This window comes from Balaenoptera borealis (genome assembly GCF_965194805.1).
Source record: "Balaenoptera borealis genome assembly, chromosome: 17".
In the NCBI taxonomy this organism is placed as follows: Eukaryota; Metazoa; Chordata; class Mammalia; order Artiodactyla; family Balaenopteridae; genus Balaenoptera; species Balaenoptera borealis.
Window position 1 is genome coordinate 72,518,386 of NC_138876.1, and position 20,235 is coordinate 72,538,620.

The following is a 20,235-nucleotide window of genomic DNA, read 5'->3' on the forward strand; positions in this document are numbered from 1 at the left end:
TGGACAGATGTGGTGGCAATGGAGACAGCACCAAGTGGTTAGATCCTGGATAAATATTTTCAAGGTGAAGGACACAGAATCATAGAAAATAATGACTGTGAACATGAAAGAGAGATAAAGAGGAATCTCAGATTACTAGAAGGTTTTGGGCTGAGACACAGGAAGGGTAGAGCTGCCCTCCAATGAGATAGAGAAAGCTATGGATAAGGCAGATGAGTGGAAAGAATATCACGAGTTGAGTTTTCGTTTGAAATATTAGATTCCCAATACATATTCAAATGAAGCTATCAACAGGGCAGGGGAATAAAGGGGTCTGGATTCCAGAAGAAATGTCTGAGTTAGAGATATAAATTTGGGAGTTATTTGCATAGAAATTCTATTTTAAAACATGAGATTCAATACTGTTACCTGGGTGAGCCTGTAGAGAGATAAGAAAAGATAGAAGAACTAATTCCTGGGGAAGCATAGCATCAAGAGGTCGGGGAGAAGCAGCAGCAGCAAAGAAGACGGAGCAGAAGGGTCTAGCAGGATGGTTAAACCAAGAGAGTATGATGTCCTAGGAGCGAAGTGCTGAAAATGCATCACAGAGGAAGAAGTGCTCACCTCTGCTCAACACTGCTGAGTAGTCAAGTATGTAAGGACTGAGAACTGGCCATTGGGTTTAGAAATGTAAAGGTCATTGGAGACTTGATGAGAATAGTTTTGATGGGGTGGGTGGGGACCAAAGACTGATCAGAGTTGATTCAAGAGGGAATGAGAGAAGAGGAACAGGAAGCACTAGTTCAGTAAATTTCACCAAGAAGTTCATCAGTTAGGGAGGGGGAGTGAAGGGACGGTAGCTGAAGGGGAAAGAAGACTCAAGAAAGAATTTAAGAAGAAGGAAATACCAGTGAGATGCTTTGCTGATAGGAGGCTCCAGAAGAAAGGGCAAATTGATAACGTAGGAGAGAGGAGATTTGGAGCAAGATCCTCATGTAGAGAGGATGAGATCCACTTACTGCATCAGTGGAGAGGTTGACAATAGGTAGGGGCACTGAGGGTTCATCCGTATAATCACCCAGGGTACAATGCAGGTGTGAAAGTAAATATTTATATCAGGGGAGTGTCACGCCCCACATCTCCAATACGTACTCTTATCCTTACCATCCTCACTCCCAACTGATGTCTTTGCTTCCCATTTCATTGAGAAAGATTGGAGCAATCAGGAGACAACTTCCACAGCTTCCAACAGTAAGAGTGCATTTAGGAGGGGTATGGAGGTTGAGGAGAGTGAGAAGGTGGTCTAGGAGAGTGAGAGGATGGATGAACCTGGGAAAAGGGCACGACTGCCCAGGCAACATCGTGGGTGCACCTGAGGTTCACAACCGTTCATTTGAAGGGAGGCCAGTTAGGGTAGTTTTAAGTTTTTCCCCATCCACACACTGTCCAAATGCAGCCAAGAACTAGGTTAGTGAGATGAGTGTAAACCTCAGCCATGGTTTTGCCATCAAGAATTAGGATGGAATTATAATGCTGGGCCATTGAATTTAAGCTGGGAAAGAGGTTCAAGAGTTCGGAGGATGAACAGATCGCAGGTCCCAGGCAGGGAGCTGTCCAGTCACGGCACAAAATCAAAACTGGCTCAGCATCCCACCCAACCGGGCTAACGTTGGTACTTTAGAAATCGGATCTGAGGAGAAAGACACGGCCGCCCTTACCGAGGTAGCAGGGAGAAATGAGCGAATGCGCCAGCCAGGCGGCTGCCCAGGGCGCTAGTTTCTCAGACACATTAACACACTGTTGAGGTGATGAAACATCACTGGAGATGGAAAAAAAATACAGAAGAAAAATTTTCCCCCTAACTCTTCATAAAAGGGATTCTAATGTGGTTGTTAAAAAATATTCTTCTCAGCCCTGAACTTCACTTTGCCCGTGGACCTTCAGCCTGTACGTTCTTAAACTGCAATAGGTGGCGTCGTACTCCTCATTTTATGATTTCGCTTTTTAATATTATCTCTACCAGGGCTGCTTAGGGATATACGGAGCTTTGAAGCACGGATAGTTGAGTCAGAGCTCATTGTTCACAAGGATCCAAAATTCATTTTAGCTGACTCTGAAAAGAGGGGCCTATTGTAAAACAAAAAACAAAACCCCCCAAAACATCTCAAGGGCACAGTAAGGACGCAGCCAGTCCTCATGAGAAGGGGCATGGGAAGAAGCCAGAACTGGAGCTTCTCTCTTGTCTGGCTCAGAAGCCATGTTGCTGCAACTCCCTCTGATTCTTGCTGTCTGTTCTTCCTTTCAATCAGTTTCCTCTGTTTGCACATGAGCCAACCTGGCCTCCAGCAGCCCTGGCCTATTTGTCCTCATAGGTCCAACAGGGACCCCATCGGTGACCGAGGTCTCTGTGTCTCTATATCAACATTTTCAAGAGGGATTCTGTCTCTCAGGGTTACTCAGAGTTACTGACTTGTCAATTGATAGGATGACCTAGATAAATGTCTATCAAAGGCTAATCTATCAGCTGTAAACAGGGAAAGCTGAGGTTACACAACCATAGGTGCCATAAATGATGATCTTTTCCAGAACAAAGGACTGCAGATGGATGTAACATGTCTATCGCAAGAGAAATCAAAGGACCCCTTTTTAATATGCTTTCTATCAATGCCAATTTCATGGTTTTGATTAAGTAAACAGGAAGGAATGCATAAGCCATAACAGCTCCACCCCTGGCCACTTAAGAATGATTTTTTTTTTAACATCTTTATTGGAGTATAATTGTTTTACAATGGTGTGTTAGTTTCTTCTCTATAACAAAGTAAATCAGTTATACATATACATACACCCCCATATCTCTTCCCTCTTGCGTCTCCCTCCCACTCTCCCTATCCCACCCCTCTAGGTGCTCACAAAGCACCGAGCTGACCTCCCTGTGCTATGCAACTGCTTCCCACTAGCTGTCTAGTTTACATTTGGTAGTGTATATATGTCCATGCCACTCTCTCACTTCGTCCCAGCTTACCCTTCCTCCTCCCCATGTCCTCAAGTCCATTCTCTATGTCTGATACAATGGAATACTACTCAGCCATAAAAAGAAACGAAATTGAGTTATTTGTAGGGAGGTGGATGGACCTAGAGACTGTCATACAGAGTGAAGTAAGTCAAAAAGAGAAAAACAAATACCGTATGCTAACACATATATGTGGAATCTAAAAAAAAGCATGTACAATGCTTGGTGTCAGTCTATTTATCTCTTGTAAAAATAAAATACAGTGTGTGTGTGTGAAAAAAAAAAAAAAGGTTCTGAAGAACCTAGGGGCAGGACAGGAATAAAGAATGAATTTTTTAAATTAGATTTTTTTCAGTTAGCTTTGTATACAGACTCTCTGCTAAAGCTGCAGGTGATAAAGGCAACAAAGTTAAAACGAAACTGAGTTTTACCAAAGAGCTTAAAGAGGAACAAGGAATCTATGCAAGGGGAGGGGGAAAAGGGCCCGAGTGAATATTTTAATTAACTCACATGCAATTTTAATTAAAAACATAATGTGTCAGGAAAATGAGTAATGCCTTAGGGCAATAAAATAGCTGGGTTTCTTGCTTAATCTTCTGCTTCATCTCTCTCATGGCACATGTGTATTATGATTAAGAAAAGATTTTCTTCTTCTTCTGTTTCATAGTCAAAGAGAAACCCTGCTGACAAAATGAGCTGAACAAAATAACAAAGTTGTAGAGAAATATCCCGTGTGAGGGCTCTTCTTTCCTTTCTTAACTAGGAGTCCCTGATTTCCTTTGGCTTGGTCACTTCCTCTCTTAGAAAACGCCCTTTCCAGAAGCTGATAGTGGATTTAATCAAGACCTCTGAACTCATTCTTGACAAAATTTATTATCCTTTTGTGATTAGGGTTGTAACGAAAGGGCAACAATCTTTTCCTTCCCCCTACATGTTAAATGTCCAAGAGTGCCTTGTTCCCTGTGTGGTGCAAAAATAGCCCTGACTTGGAGTCATATGATTTGGGTTTTACTTCACCTCTTTTTGCAAACTAACTGTAAAGCTTCCTAGACTTTAGTTCTCTTACCTATCATCTATGGAGAGTAATTCCTACCACCCAGGGCTGTAGAGAAGAGTACATGGCACCATGTACCTGGAAGTGGTCACCTATCCTTAAGGATTTTACTCTGGTGTAACAGAAATATTTTGTTGCTTTGTTGTTGTCTCCTAAGGGGAACTGGTCTCTGCATCATTAATAGGGGAGGATGGGAACCCATACTGTGTGATCGAAGAACAGAGAAGAAAACTATTGTGGGTCCCAGTTAGGAAGATGAAAGTTTGGAAGACAAACATATCCAATGAGCATTTTTAAATGATATACTGATGATGTCTCCCTGGTAAAATCTGCAGAAACTTCCACGTTGCTCACTATCGATCTGTGGGCTGGTGGATTCTTTATGGAGACTGCACAGAGCTACAAAGTCCTGTCCCAAGGAGTCTGGTAGAGAGGACAGCTGACACCTAAGTTTCACCAGGACTGGGACAACTGCCTGACCCTTCTAACCAGAAGGACTCACCACCATGATATTCTGGCCTCTAATCCCGGTGGCAGCTCCCGTTGGCTTCCAGGGCCAAAGAAGACGTTGTCCCTTACCATCTTGCCTTTTAGAATTACTCTTGGTTCCTGGAAGTCCCAAGGTCCCTCTTCTATCACCTCTAAAAGCCAAATTATGGAAAATACAATACTCAGCATCAATAATAGCAATGGCGTTGCCCAGTTTGTCTCCAGAACTTGTCCAAAGTCTTGTGGTTAAGCTAGGAGGACAAATCTTTGTCATGTCTTCTTCTGAAAAATTCTGAGGCTGGAGTAGAGTGAGCTTACCTAAACTACCTAAAACTACAAAGGATGCCAGCACGAGAGAAATGGACAAGATCAAAAGTCAGGCTGGAGTGTTAAGGTCTGAGAAATCAGAATTGGTATCCACACATCGTGAAGGCCAAGAGATCCAGCAGCTAGTAGTAAGTCAGGTCACTGAGTTAGCAATATGGGCTCCCAAAGGGTTCACTTCCTAGGAGTCACAGCTGCATATTCCCTTATGAACCAACCATGGTATAGCCTATGGGTGGCTTGGCCTTGAATGAAGGGCCAGCATCACATAGTCAACTATGCCCTGCAATTTTTCACTTGTAGCCCCCTGGCCAGGTCCCTTACTCTGCACTGAGGGAGAGCTCAGACCCCCTGGCTTTCCCTAGGCTCAAGGGGAGCTCCTACAGTCTGGAGGGATGCTCTCTGTTCCCTACTCCCCCTCTGAAGCAGTGAAGTCATCACCCCAGTAAACCCAGGGGACTTGAGAAAAGCCTCTGCTTATTTCTTTCCATAAAGCACTTGTTCAAATTAGTTCCCCAATCCATCTTAGTTACCCTAAACTCAATATATATATACACTAAATCCTAATACTTGTTCCAAATTTTCCTAAGGGAAGCATCCTCTATCTTGACTGAGATCTTGGGACTTCTTGCTCACTGTTGGGATTTCATAGTAATTGTATTTTCACCCAGATGTATTGAACAGATAACAAATAAGAATAGGTAGATAATGTGGGGACTTATTTGCGTGATTTTGCCAAATAAATCACAAATTAGAGATGAAAGTTCACACTTGAATTGGTTGCGTGCTGAAAAGATAGGATCAAATTTTCTATTGATATTATAGTTCCTGCTATTGTGGTCATTCACCCCAGATTTCCTTCTCCTGCTCAGGCTGCTCTCCTGAGATGGGGTGGAAGTTCATTCAAAGAATTGTTAATTCACTATCAGCTCAGTATCCTCTGGGCTAAAGATAAAGAAATATGAATACAAAAGTGTGATTAGTCACACTTCCTAAAGTGTGCTTCTCCAAAAGTGGCCAATTTAAAGTTTGGGGATTTATATTTTATTGGTTCCCAATCCAAGTCTCTAATTTTTAAGTCCACTGGCTAGAATAAGAGGTTTTCACTGAATGTTAAAGGTAGAGGCAAAGAAAAACCATGAAGTCTCAAAGTTTCCTTCGTAGAAATAACAGTAGTGCTTTTCTGCCAGCATGGTGACTGTGGTACAACACAAGTCCACACACATATGGGAACCAATTCAGATCGTGTCCTTTGTGAGAGAGGTAGAGTCTGAGCCCTTGAGGTTTTCATATGGCTGCTTCGAGCCCTGCAGCCCCAGGTGACCTTGTGACCTCTTCCTTCCTCTTTCCTGTAGCAGCCCAGAAAGGCAAAGGACAAATCAACAGAGTAAGTCTGCTGGACTTCCCCTTCCGTAACCATTAGGCTCTTTGCCTTCATCTAGGGCCTGCCCAAATCTGCCTTTGAAAAGAACCCTGTTCTGCACCAGTCAATTAGAGGTAAACTTTTTATTTTGAATGTGGAGCTTTCCATTTACTAACAGTCCTTAAGTCATTCTGGCTTCATGTCAATCAAAAGTGTAAAGCAATTTAAAATATTGCACAGTCTCAATATCGCATGGACATTTCCAGAAATCATCTGGATTTTCTCCCTATGCCTCCTTTCTATACCCCAAATTTCAGTAGGAACTCCATTACTATTAAGATAAATCAATTAAGATATATTTTTACCTCTAAAATTCATTTACTGTGTTTCTATCAATATTTTGGGGAAGAAGTCAGCAAGAATAATGACATACATTTCATTGTATAGTAACTTGGGCCCTGGAAACTTTACATGCAAATGAGGCAGGTGAATGCATGTGAGTCTATGTCACCTATACTTGGCTGCATGCCTAAATTTCCTCCAAAGGACCTTTAATTGGTTAGCTTGGAGGGATTTGATTCTGGTCACAATGCAAATAGCCCTTAGTTTTCAATCTCTACCCTACAGCGTAGCTAAATTCCTGAAATTTTCCTGAGCTCAGTTTTTGGTAGAACAAAAGTGAAGTGTGTCAGGCTCAGGTGAGACCAAATAAGACTGTGTCATGAAGAGAAGTGGTAGGAATTGTGAGCCTAGGGATGATTGGATTTCACATTCATCACAATCTTGACTATGACTAGCCTGCAATCAGGGATTTCCCAGGACACTGCCCGCTCGGGGGGTGCTAACAGCTCCCTTGGCAACCACTCCGGGCTCTCTGGGACAACCAAAGCTCAGGGTGGTCCTTCACGACATCCATAGAGTCATCTACTGGCCTACTGCAGACAAAGCAGCATCACTCACTAAGGATCCTATTTCTTCTCCCATTACCAAAGAGGATGTTGGTGAATGGACACCTGTTTGTCCTTCCCTTGAAGCCACAAATAAATGAACTGTCCTGACGGCCTGGGACAGCCTTTTGGAGAAAGGGACACTTAAAGAGAAAAGTCTATGGTATAGAAATTCAGAATATTCAGGCTGCTTTGGGTGTGGGTTCTTGTCACTGCCATGGCAATGGGAGTAAAATTATTTTCCAACACACAGGGGACTTTCCACTTCCACTGGATATAAAGTAATTTTTATTAGATTATTATCATTTTAATGAGTCCTAATCAGCTGGTAAACATATGGGCAAAGCTTATATCAACACCTGTTCTCTGCTGGTATGGAGAACTCTTTGCAGCGTTCCGCATACATAGGCTTAGTTCATTAAATACTAAATACTATATTAATAATTGACTTCCTTGGAAACGAATTGCCCCCAACGCTATGTGTTCTGCTTTAATTTTCCTTGTAGAAGCACAAAACACATAGAAAGCTTCTCGTACAGGGTATTTTAACCAAGTAATCACAATTATTCCTGCAAACCACAGTTCTGACGCTTTTTTGCTGATTTCCAGGAACTTGTGAAAAATTCCCCTTTTTTTCCCTTTGCAAGACTATTCATTTCATTTAGCTTTTAAAGGCTATTTGTATCCAGTTTCAGCTGCAGGATCTCGCTTTCTGAAGCCAAAATACAACCTACTTTTTCTTTCCTTTTTTTCTTTAGGCAAATAAGAAATTAGAATCTTATCTACTTAGCTCAATTTATGAAATACATTTACTAAATAGCTGCAATTTGGATTCAACATTATTTTTTAAAATAATTTTTAACTCTTCATTTGATATTTATTTAATTTGTAAGAATAAGGATAAAACAAGGAAACTAAAACAGAGAAAGTCAGATGAAGCCAGTAAAATAGAGTAAGCTCATTTTTTAACCAGCAAGTCATGGTAAATATGTTCCATTTGCACTCCCACTGGGAAGCGTAATATAATATTAATAATGTGAATGCTAATGATCAATTTATTTAGTGACTACTGTGTGATATACACTATGCCAGGTGCGTTGTTTAAATTTTTTTTAAAAAGCCTGTAAGTAGCTATTATTATTTCCATTTTTAAGATGAGTACACTTAGGTTCAGTGAGTTTAAATTCTCTGAACTACTGAGTGCTAAATTGGGATTTAACCTAGGGCTCAATCCCATGTTCTTCTACTATCTTATGCTGTTTTCTCTCCCTGACAATAACAGTTATGTTTACAGTACTAAGCTTCTACTATGTGTGCCAGACATTGTATACCTATCATTTCTAATCTTTGTAGCAACCCTCCGAGATAGCTATTTTAATCTGTCTTTAACAAGAACAGGTTTAGAGAGATCCAAGAGATTCTTGTTCAGGTTTGCACAGTTAGGAAGAGGGAGAATAAGATTTTAAACCTCGATCTGCCTGACATCAGAACTGGGGGTTCTTTCCATTTGGTATCACCACCTCATCAGGGATCAATGGTGGATGGACGGGGAAGAAGAATACATTTCTCAGAATTGACCTTGCAGCTCATTGCCGATGATAAATTAAGGTATTAAGAAATAAACACTCTATCTATAGGATACTTGGTTTACATATTTTCACAGGTCTAGTAAATTAATCAGAAAAGCTTTGCAGCTTATGGATAGGTCAAAATGTAACCCAGCATCTTATAACTACATGAAATGCTTGTATCTTATATTTCATTTTTCTACCAGCTCTGTTGATCTTAGTGCCTGTTTACTATCTACTTGGATATTGGGTAACTTACTGAACATCACAAAATGAGAAGAGAAGCTCCATTTCAAACCTGAGGTTCTTGATTTTCAAAACCAACTCGTTCTAAAGTACAACAAATCCTCTCTATCAGCTATTTGGTCTTTCATATTTTAAGAACAAAAGACTTGTAATTAATGCTCTGGAAATATGGAAACCAAACTCTACCCTTTAGGATACATGTCTTAAAGGAGATGTGTATCGTAGGATTATGTTTTTGAACTCGGAAGATACTAAACAATAATGACATAATTCTGTTTCCTCATGTTGTTTACATAAGAAGACTGGTGGGGCTATGTGTGTGTATTGGGGGTGGGGTACAGTGGGATACACAGAAGATTAGGTCTTTCTTAATAGATGGGCACCTCTATGACCTACAGTAGGTAAGTCCCTATCTCATTTCCCAAGCCTTTGCCTCACAATTAGAATGTGCAGCTCTGCCCAGTTTGAGAGGCAGTCACGATGTGCCGAGAACCATCCTCGTACAACCTCGGTTCCCCACACTGGGCTAGGGAGCAGCCACTGAATCAAGATATCGAGTCCCAGCTCTCCCCATCCACAGGCACCCAATGGCAAGGCTTGCAGCTTTGGTCTCACTTTTTTTAAAAAAAATTATTAGCACCTTTTAAAAAAATTACTTATTTATTTTTTTGGCTGTGTTGGGTTTTCGTTTCTGTGCGAGGGCTTCCCCTAGTTGCGGCGAGCGGGGGCCACTCTTCATCGCGGTGTGCGGGCCTCTCACTATCGTGGCCTCTCTTGTTGCGGAGCACAGGCTCCAGACGTGCAGGCTCAGTAGTTGTGGCTCACGGGCCTAGTTGCTCCGCAGCATGTGGGATCTTCCCAGACCAGGGCTCGAACCCGTGTCCCCTGCATTGGCAGGCAGATTCTCAACCACTGCGCCACCAGGGAAGCCCCCTGGTCTCACTTTTGTTTGGACAACCCAGGTCTGTCCTGGCGTACTCGTTGAGTAACTGGAGGCTGCTGCTCTGATGGGTGAAGCCAGATGGTGACAGCCTCCTACCGATTCTCATCCGTGGGTCACACTTTCTTGTTGTGACCTTGCTGCCACCTTTACAAACCACAATGCTACTTGAATTACTGAATTAGTATTAAATTTGCCTTAACCCTTGGACACTTTCTTTGGCCACTTAATAGCACCCCGATAGCCATGTATCAAACCTGTTCAATTCTAGTGGACCACATTCACTGTCTCTCTGCCCAAGGATGCCTCAATGGTTCATTGTGTCTCAGTCTCAAGATGGAAAAAAATAACTTTGTCATTCTCACTCTATCAGCCTTGAGTGTCTATACCAAGAGTATAAGTCCCATTGTAGTTATTTTTTCCCATAGCATTACTTTGCTTTGGCATTTTATTTATTTTTTTTCCTTTTTTAAAATTTTTTATTTAATATTGGAGTATAGTTAGTTAACAATGTTGTGTTAGTTTCAGGTGTAGAGCAAAATGATTCAGTTATACATATACATGTATCTATCATTGTAGTTATTTTAATATAATTCTTTTTCTTCTTTTATATTAGCCTCAATTTTCCCTGATGTATCTGTCAAAATGAAAATAAACTAGTTAAAAATCTCTGAAGAGAGGCTCTCCATTTTGAGCCTGATATAGCAGCTTAGTTCTCTAGTTACACTTCCATGGAAGAAACCTGCATCCAAGTAACAAACGTGTAACAGCACTCACCCAGGAGAATTATAGTGGGTTGAGGCTGCCAATTTATTGCTGCTGATAAGAAGGTGTGAGTGAGTTGCCGCCCCTCTAGGCTACAGCTCAGTGAACAAAACAATCTTTTTCTATGTCTTCACAGAGATGGCATGGCTGGCAATATTCTTTTTATTTAATTAACTTTCAGTTAGTATTTCTCAGGGGTAGATAGAAATGAAAAGTCTAAAGTTTTCTTATAAGATATGAATAATTCCTGGCAAATACTTTTAAACAGTAAGAAGAAAAAGAAATTAACTTCAGTATTTCATAACTTTAGTTGTCAGTTCAGTATTTGTCTGCCTTCTCAAATCAGACCCACAGCTGTTTGATGACGACTCGCAAAGTACAAGGTACCCACTGTATACAAGGTACCCACTATGTACAGTTCTGATGGGACCTTCTCAGTTTAAAACTCTGCCTCTTCCAGGTCAAACACCTGCTTCCTCCATGTTTTCTCACAATGGTGCTAATCGCCATGCCTCTCTCTTTAAGGGTCACAATAGCACCAGGGACAATTCGGAATTTCAGTGGCCACTTTGGGGAGTTTTTGATAGGAAAGAGATTGTTAAATTGACATTAGCTTAGAACAGAAAACAAAGATGCTTTCATGAGGAAGCTCTCTCCTTTGCCGAAAAGATTACTTTGTTTAGGAAAGGAGACAAACCCTTCTCTGCTGATTTTTGCTGCTATTGTTGTTTCTTTTTTTAATTCAGGGATTATTAAATGATGGCTTTTTAATTGTAATTAAATTGTGATGAAATTGTCAAGAGCCCAGGCTATGTCTAAATCAGCTGTACATCATTCTCTTTTGTGTGTATGTATGTTGATTTTTTTACAGGGGAAACATAATTGCTTTTGTATATTAATCTTCTATCTTGCAACCTTGCTATAATCACCTAGTAGTTCCAGCAGTCTTTGTTGCTGTTGTTGTTGTTGTTGTTTTATTTTTTCCCTACATAGACAATCATGTCCTATAATTACTTTTTACAGCAATAATTCCATATTTTTTATGAAGCTTACTCCCTCTCATTTGTTTTCTATTCCTCTTCCTCCTTTTTCTACTCTCAGGAAACATTCAAGATTAACTGATTATAAAAAGTCAGTTAAGTGCTTAGTCAAATATTTAGTCCAGATAAATAGTCTAAAATGTCCCAAAGAAAGTAAAAATTAGTTACTAAGCTGTGTTTCTCTTTGTGTTTTGTTTTGTGTTTCTCTTTATGTATTTCATGTTTCTATTTATGTATATTTATATAGTAGCCTCTGTTACTAAAGTTATAAGAAAAAGCTTTAGTTCTAAGATAAAAGATGTACTTTAGTACGATTCAAAGGCTTTAAAAAATTAGTTTACTGTATAAGAATAATGTCACTACCATAAATTTCTCAAGATTTAACCTTCCTAAATATCCTGCATTAGTTTGGTGAATTAAGTAGAATGTCACTGTTTTCATAGCTTGTTTAAAATTTTAAATTATATGTATTAAATTGTAATCAACTAAATGGAATGATAATGATGAATAACTTTTTAAAGGTTTAACTGTATGAAATTCTTACAATCCTACAAATCATATGATTTAAGGTGTTAACTAAAATTAGTAATTTTCAGATACTTAACTAAATTTAGATCTTAGACTCATGATTAAGTTAATTAATAAGTAATCTTTGGAAGCCCATAATATTTCTAAACAAGCCACAGACACAAACATTGGTTAGTTGAACCTAATTTTAATTTACTCTTATTTCTAAAAATGGCAATAGATTAACAAAATATGCAAATAATTTTGATGACCTTATATATGTTTATTTTTGCCTTCTTAAATAAGTGTTCATGTAAAACAGTAGCTAAACAGTTTCACAATTTTTTGTTCTCTGGTTTTCTCTTTTGTTTGGAGAAAAAAAAATTGCTTTTTTTCCCTAAATAATTACTTTGATTAAAGATAATCTGTATAGATGATTATTTAAAGTAGGTAGAGTAGCTATAGAAATATACAAATGTATATACAAATCAATGGATTTTTTTCTAATTTTTTATTTTGAAACATATGATACACTTGCGTTATGTTATGCATGTTACATTGCATTATATATTATATTATATTATACTGTACATAATATTAAATAATATACTAAACTTCCAAGGCCCAAAATTCTGTCATTAGCCTTTACGGTATTAAGACGAATCCTTTCTAGGATGCACAGGTTATCTCCTATGTTAAGAGAATTTCTCAGACTTTAAGGAATTACTTTCAGTTGTAGACTCTGCCCCTTTTCAAGCTGAGATGACTAATTAATGCAATAGACTTATATGATACCTAAGGTTTTGTCACCAATAGGTAGAAGCTGCCTTTCTAAAACATCCACCTAAGTAGTAATCTTAAATGCTACAGCATACCCTATGTTGAGGGTAACTCAACATCTCATCCTCCAATAGAATGAAAATGATGGATTAGCCCTTGTACAAGGATTGACTATGTTCTCTGGACACCCCCCTTATCATGATCAACAACATCTTGGCAATGGAGAAAATCTGAACATCATGGATTAATATCCCATGGTCTTTCTTTTTCTTTCCTTGGTCAAAAAGGAGGACTGAAAAAGAAAAGCAGGACCTGACAGCTGAAGCCTGGCGTGGCACTATCCATCTCTGGTGTTGCTAGGGGCTGGCCTGGCGCTCACAGCTAGGCATCAGTGTTTACCTGTTAGATGTAAGCAATTCCACGGAACACCCATAGTAGATCAGGCCACTTCTGCATCCATGAGGGATCAAGACAAAAGCAAGAGCACTTCATAATCATGTCTGAACACAAACAAAACATGAACGTTTTTTAAAACCACAAAATTGTCAAGCATTTCCCTATCATGACCAATATATGTAACCACTGATACTTTAGCAATTACAGCTTTAACGTCAGTCTGTATTTTCCTCCTTCTAGTTGAGATCTTTTAAGATTGTCAGTCAGAATTACTTCTATTTCAAGTCAGTATCAAATCCAAAACAAAGACTTGCTTCCCTAAGTACTCCCCAAAAGCACCTAAGACAAACCCAAATGTGATATATATATATATAGTTAGCCCTAACACTTCAACATGCCCCATGGTGAGTTTTCTTCCTCTTTGAAATAGCAATAAACCCAACTTCAAATAGCAGTAAACCCAACTTCAACACAGGTGTGTTCTTGGTGGTCATCAGGTAGAGGACATTGACAGTCAATCAATGAAACGCAGTTCCTGATTTAAGACATGTCCTATCCAATGTGGAAACAGGCAACTATTTATCAACATTTATTATATAAAGTTACATAAAATGGTAAGTTAAAAGCAGCACTACTGAACTCAGGGACCAATAGGATATGTGAATTGAAGATACAGAGAGGACCAAAAGCTGACTCTAGCATGAAGTCTGAGGAAGACATAAATTCCTATTTGGATCTGTTAAGATTGCTGTATATTGGAATATTCAGATGGGAATATGAAAAGACTTCTGGAATACAGATTTGGAATTTAGAAGAGGAGTCTATTCTGAAGAAAGAGATATGTATGGAGGTCAGAAATGAAGATAAAGCTTCTCGTGAAGAGACAGTAAAATAAATAGAAGGTTGAGGACTGAAATCCTGAATTTTGGAGAATCCCATCAGTTAAGGGGCAGACAGAGATGAAACAGAATGTTCAGAGAGATGAGGTGACAGCTAGGAGATAAAAGGATACCCAGAACAGTTTATGGAGTGTGGTAAACACAGAGTACATTTTTTCTCTGAATGAATACACAAAAGTTATAATTTCCAATTACAGTTTTACCTCTCAAAATATCAATATTTCTCCACTTTTGGTAAAATTTCCTTTACTGTGATTTTTCTGCTACCTTTGGTTAATCTAAAAATCTTGCCTTGATCAATGTCAGACTCAGACTTCCCCTCTTTGAGAAGCACTGGCAAAGCAAGTATACTCAATCCTATTTATATTTTTTAAATTACTTGCCTGCATTGTACTGCCTGAGTAGTCAAGAGGCCCCAGAATATTTGAAATACATAAACAAAGAAACAGGAAATAGTTAACGGCTGCTTCTGCAGCAGCTCGGTAAATTAGAATAATCAAATGCATCTTGGAGTAAACTCATGTGCACGTAGCTGTAAACAGTAATTCCATTCTTTTAAAAGTACAAATCATTTATTACAACAATTCATAATCACTCTCATTTCAAGTTCTAGATGAGAATAAGTCATAATGAGAGAATTTGTACTTTCTAATTAGAGTTGATTTTTTTTAAAGCAGAGAAATGAAATGGTGAATTACTACAAAGGAGAGGAAGTCTACACTCAATTAACTGAAGAAAAAGAAAGAGAACTTAAAACATGTCCAAATCAAATGAGATAAAAAGTTTCAGTCACTCAGGGAAATCCACAAAGCACATATCCTTTCTCCCAGAATCCCATAGAATTTTGTATAGTAGAGGTAAGACAGGACCGTGAGTTGCTGTGGAAGAGGAATTTGGTGGGTTGGCCATGCTTTGAAAAGGCCTCCATTTTGGGTGTGTGCCAGGTTTCCCCGAGCACTCAGTGCACACAATTACTGCATTTGCATGTGTAAATTGGGTAATGGCGTGCCTAACTATCAGATTTGTATGTGAAAATGCTATCAGCATATGCACTATTGGTTGTGTGCCCACTGAAAGAGGACTTTTAATGGGGTTGCATTAGTTGGGGAGCAAAATTTCTAAGAATTTGAGAGCAGGTTCTACATACCTGGATCCAGCGTAGATGCCCCTATGGATAATTGGCACCCCTGATAATTACTTTGTTGTTGTATGTCCTCTCAGATACTATCTAGGGGAGGAAATTCATCAGAGGACCATTTGACCAATTCTAATTAGCACAGAGCAAAATTGTACCCAAGTTACTCTTGGCAGTGCCTATCTGAGCCAAATGAACAGACGGCCGTGCAACCAATCCATTCATCTTGGCCATCGTAACAATCAACACGGATCTTTGCGAAATTGACTTAGGTTCTTTTTCTCCCTCCCTAAGATACAATATTTCTCAAACATCTTTTTTTGTCTCATCATTTTACTTTTCTGAAGACTTCAGTGTTTCTCAATTACATCATAGAAGGAAATAGACAAAACTGTTGTCCCTCCACCTTCCAAAATAGGTAAAACATAATGATCATTCATTCACCCTACCTTAGTGGATTTCTTTCTTCTAGAAGTTTCCATGCTTATTTATTAGTACCCTAGAATGCAAAACATAGCCTGTCTGAGAATTTGCCCAAGAAACATAGCTATCATATTTCCTGAATCAAAAATTGGTTCACATGGTGTGGGGATAATAGAATTGAATATTTCAAATTGAGTTTGATTAAAAAAAAATCTGGGAGGTTTGGCTGTTGTAGCTCAACGGTGCCTTCTGAGCAGCGCCCTTCTGGTAACCCTTACTTCCCCTGCCCTCCTCCCCTCCAGAAAAACCAACCTCAGTGTAAAGCAACTGTCATAATACATCTCTTAGAGCCTTGCTTTCTGCTGTCTATCGTACAAATTGCTCACCCCAACTCAGGATTTAATCTCTTAATATAATCTTCTGTCAAACTGCTCGGAACAAACTGATTATGTATATAACTTGGTCTTTTTTTCACCCATTCACCTTTCCAGCAGTCTTTCTCAAAGTTTGTTCTGAGTAACATTTAATAAGAAATACCTGGAGAAGTAATGAGAAATGCACATCCTATGCCTCATTCCAGATCTACTGAATTAGAAGTTGGGGGAGTGAGACCTAGGAATCTGTAATTTAACAAGTTCCTTGGGTGATTTTTACAGACCAAAGCACGCACGTTGTGTAGTTTTATCTTAGTTGTGTTGTTTGCCTTCTTCCATTTAGCTGCGAGGGGGGTCTCAGTATTGAGTTGCAACCAATCAAAAGCAGGCGTTGCATACTTCTCCTTTAATACAGACGGGACCATTCTACGGTTGTAGTTATCAGAATGAAATCTTAGCAAGAAAATACAACATGAATATTCAAAATAAGTGTCATAACATAAAACACGCTTCTGTCCAGGGAGATCACTGCCTTATTCAATCTGCTTGCTTCACCTATAGATATTGTCGAGAAATGGCAGACTGAAAGACCCCAGATCATCTCTACTTAAGGTTTGCCATGTAATGGGTATCTCTCAAGCAGTTATCCCTGCTCCAAGAATGCATGCATTAGGTGATAAGAATAGACTGATTTATGATCACTCAATATCGGAAAGGTGTAGCATTCCATTTCACAAATGGTATTCTGCTAGATTAGAAAGTATCATAAACACATTGGAGAATCCCCAGCCCAGGAACCATAAACCACTGTATTTTTTTCCCCACTTTTTAATTTAACTATCTGTTTTGGATTACATAAATAAATATGAGCCTATATTTTCTTTATAAAATAAATCAGTCTCTCTACATAGGAATCACTAGTTAGATTGAATATTAGGGCATGTATAAAATTGCATGCTTAAAAGACACGAAAACATTTCTCAATGAGAGAGAAGCTGCTCACAGTGACCTTCATGTCGAACAGTGGGGGGGGGGGTCAGCACTGGCACTAAATCATTTTGATTCACAGATGAGATCAACATATTCATATTTGTTTGCCAAATGTGTATTTTAATTTAGGCTTTTCTGATTGATGCGTGTAATTTATGCTGCCCAGAACTAAGGCGTCATATTTTTCTTTTTTCCTAACTAACAGGGGGAGACTTTCTTGGAAACAGATAAAGGAAAGAGTCCAGTAATTTGTAGCAATGTGACTACAGCCACACATGTCCTAGAATTAATGTTCTTCATTAGGATGAGTAGGATCAGCTGTATGTATACATCAGGTTTTTAATTAACTCAGTCCCCACAACAGGATTCATGATTCAAACTGTTAGCATTTTTTTCTTAAATCACAAAATAAAAAAATTGGGTGGCACATCTTTTTTACATGCGAAAAAAAAAAAAAAAAAGGAAAGGATGTGCAGAGAAATGAAAGGCTCTTTGTATGATACTGAGAGTGCTCGGAAGATCTGTATAATCCTGTGTAAATCAGCTACAGGAGAGCTTGGCATTGAGCGATTCCAAAGAGATGGTGAAAGCTCGACCATCGTGACAGTTTTCTCTCTGGAGAATAGATATGATTTCAGTTTATTTGTATTGATGTCTTTAAACTAACATTTGGAATTTGTTAGATATTTTTAACCGCCTTGTTCTTGCAGAACTGACCCAGTGATATTTTAATAAGACACCACCAGTTTAAAGAAACTTCAATAAGGCAACATGAGGAGCTTAAGTGAGGGGTGAGGGGAAAAACTTTTTATAGCAGCTTCATTCTCTGAGATCATATTAACATAAATTTGACAGTTAATCTCCATATTGCAAAAAGGCTGCCCAGACTTATTTAATTAAACTTAGAACAAATATGTTTCTTTATTTGCCAGGTACAGCTTTTATCTTAAAATATCCACTTCCAATTATGATGCAAGATTATGGTTTAGGGCAGGAGCATGGGGCAGGGGGTGGTAAGACCAGAGCCGATGGAGGGATATGCGGTTACGTAGAGAGCCTGGCTGCTGACGCCTGATGCTCCTGGTACCCGTGATCCTGAAGAATTCTACGAGAGATGCTGATCATTTGTAGAAGTTATTTCTTCGCTTCAGATTTCAAATGACAGAATTAAAATTTGATTGAGATACTTTTCTCAAATACATTTAAAATCTATTCTTTAATAAATGTTTGTTGGATAGATGTCCAAACTATTTATCCAAAGAACTACGGAAGAATGAGCAAGGCCTTCGACATCAGGAGGCATTGAATTTATACTTCGGATCCGTTCCGTATTGAACGGCAAATGATTTAACCTTTATGAATCTTGGGTGCCTCTTCTGCTGAGATTATCTCATAATTTTTGGTGAGGAGGAAATATGATTCATTCATTCGAAAAATATTTATGGGACACCTTCTTTGTGTCAGTCCCTCTTCTGAGCAGTAGTGAACAAAGTAATATTCCTGCTTTCCTGGAGCTTACATTCTAGTGGAGGAAACAGGAATAGATAAATGGATTCTATAATGTCAGGCAGTTTTAAATTCCTTGAAGCAGGACCGCAGAATAAGAAGATAAAGGGTGGTGGCAGTGGGAAGTTGATATTAAGATAGGGGTGGGAAAGGTCTGACAAAGGGACGTTTCAGCAGAATGGATGGGAGTGAGAAACCAAAGCCTGAGAATTAGGGGGGAAGAAAGCTCCAGGCAGAGGGAAAGTAAGCTCAGAATTGCTGACTGGGAGCTGACTTTGCTTACTGAAGTAACAGCCAGGACAGGAGTGGGTGAGCATTGAGTGGGAGGAAACGAGGTTTACCAAACCTGACTCCAGGCTGACTTTCTCACCTCCTTTCCCACCACCCCTCGTGGAATTCAGTCCGACTCTCTGATGGGATGCCACTGAAGGACTGATGGCAGGGAAGTGACAGGATCTGTTTGCATTTTACAAACATCATTTAGGCTGCTATGTGGAGCACAGACTTGTAATATGGCCGGGGCGGGAGGAGAACAGGAAAGACAGATGTAAGAAATGATTGCTATTTTTTTAGACAGGACATTACGGTGGCTAGGGCTGTGGTACTAAGGATGAAGGAGATAAAATTGATCATTTCAGGATATATTTTGAAGGTAGAACTGACGGGATTTGCTAACGGATTGGATCCCGTTCCTCTTGGACAAGCTACACAAGTAAAGATTATATTTACCTAAGGTCACTCTGCTACAAAGTAAACCAATAAGAATGCCAAATGGTTTCAGAAATACAGCAAACAGGCAAGCCTTCTCGAGGGGCAATAGTATGGTTGGGTATTGCACAGGACTTGTCCCGTTGTTACCGAGATGTAGAGGTGATAGAAAGCCTCAGCCTTTTGTTGACTGTGTTAGTATCCTAAAGTACCATGAAACATTTGGAAAATACCTGCAGGGGTTCCGATGCACGTACACACTCCTTGAGGTAATATATGTGGGCCCCCACCACCACCACTGAACCAACAAAAGCGGCCATCTAAAAGCAGGGACAATAACATGGAAAGAACATGATGGTGGAAGTACTCTTCTCTGCTACTCAGGTAGAAATAAGAGGTCAGGTCAACCCAGTGGAATTTTCACACCAACAGAGCATAATCCTCCATGTTACAAATCCCAGGAGAACAAGACTGTCTGTTCTTCATACCATCAGGGACTACTTCATGCTAGATGGCCATTAATATTTGTTGAAATGAACAGAAGTGAAAAATACTAGGGCTTTTCAGGAATAGCTCATGAAACAACTTTCAGATATCTAGCCTCTACAAGCAACATTTTGGGTTTTGGTGAGACTTGAAGTAATTGCCGTTTATCAGTTACAGATACAAAATGTTTGTGGTCTTTTTATTCCTCTCAATAAAACGTCCTTCTGTCATATCATTAGCCTGGGCACTTGCACAATTTGGAACTATTGCCAATCAACTTGGATGCCCAGTTTCCACATTTCTCAG

The 20,235-nt window shown here is 39.3% G+C and overlaps 2 protein-coding genes across 13 annotated transcripts in view; one reads left to right on the forward strand and one right to left on the reverse strand.

Moving 5' to 3' along the window:
• LOC309615355 (uncharacterized protein) overlaps positions 1-20,235 on the reverse strand; it is a 282,265-nt gene that overhangs the window by 137,925 nt on the left and 124,105 nt on the right. For 6 of the 12 annotated variants that reach the window (XM_082364847.1, XM_082364842.1, XM_082364848.1 and 3 more), the window contains exon 3: positions 15,892-15,941. The exons of 4 other annotated variants lie outside the window; for them this stretch is intronic. In XM_082364847.1, the coding sequence (XP_082220973.1) occupies positions 15,911-15,941 (31 nt within the window). In that variant the 3' untranslated portion in view covers positions 15,892-15,910. Of the gene's footprint in view, positions 1-9,651; positions 13,412-15,891; positions 15,942-20,235 lie in introns of those variants that run through there. 2 more of the 12 variants (XM_082364846.1, XM_082364841.1) reach the window with 1 other exon arrangement.
• LOC309615363 (uncharacterized protein) overlaps positions 1-20,235 on the forward strand; it is a gene marked incomplete at its 5' end in the record, with an annotated part of 179,177 nt that overhangs the window by 99,795 nt on the left and 59,147 nt on the right. The gene's annotated exons all lie outside the window — the stretch shown is intronic.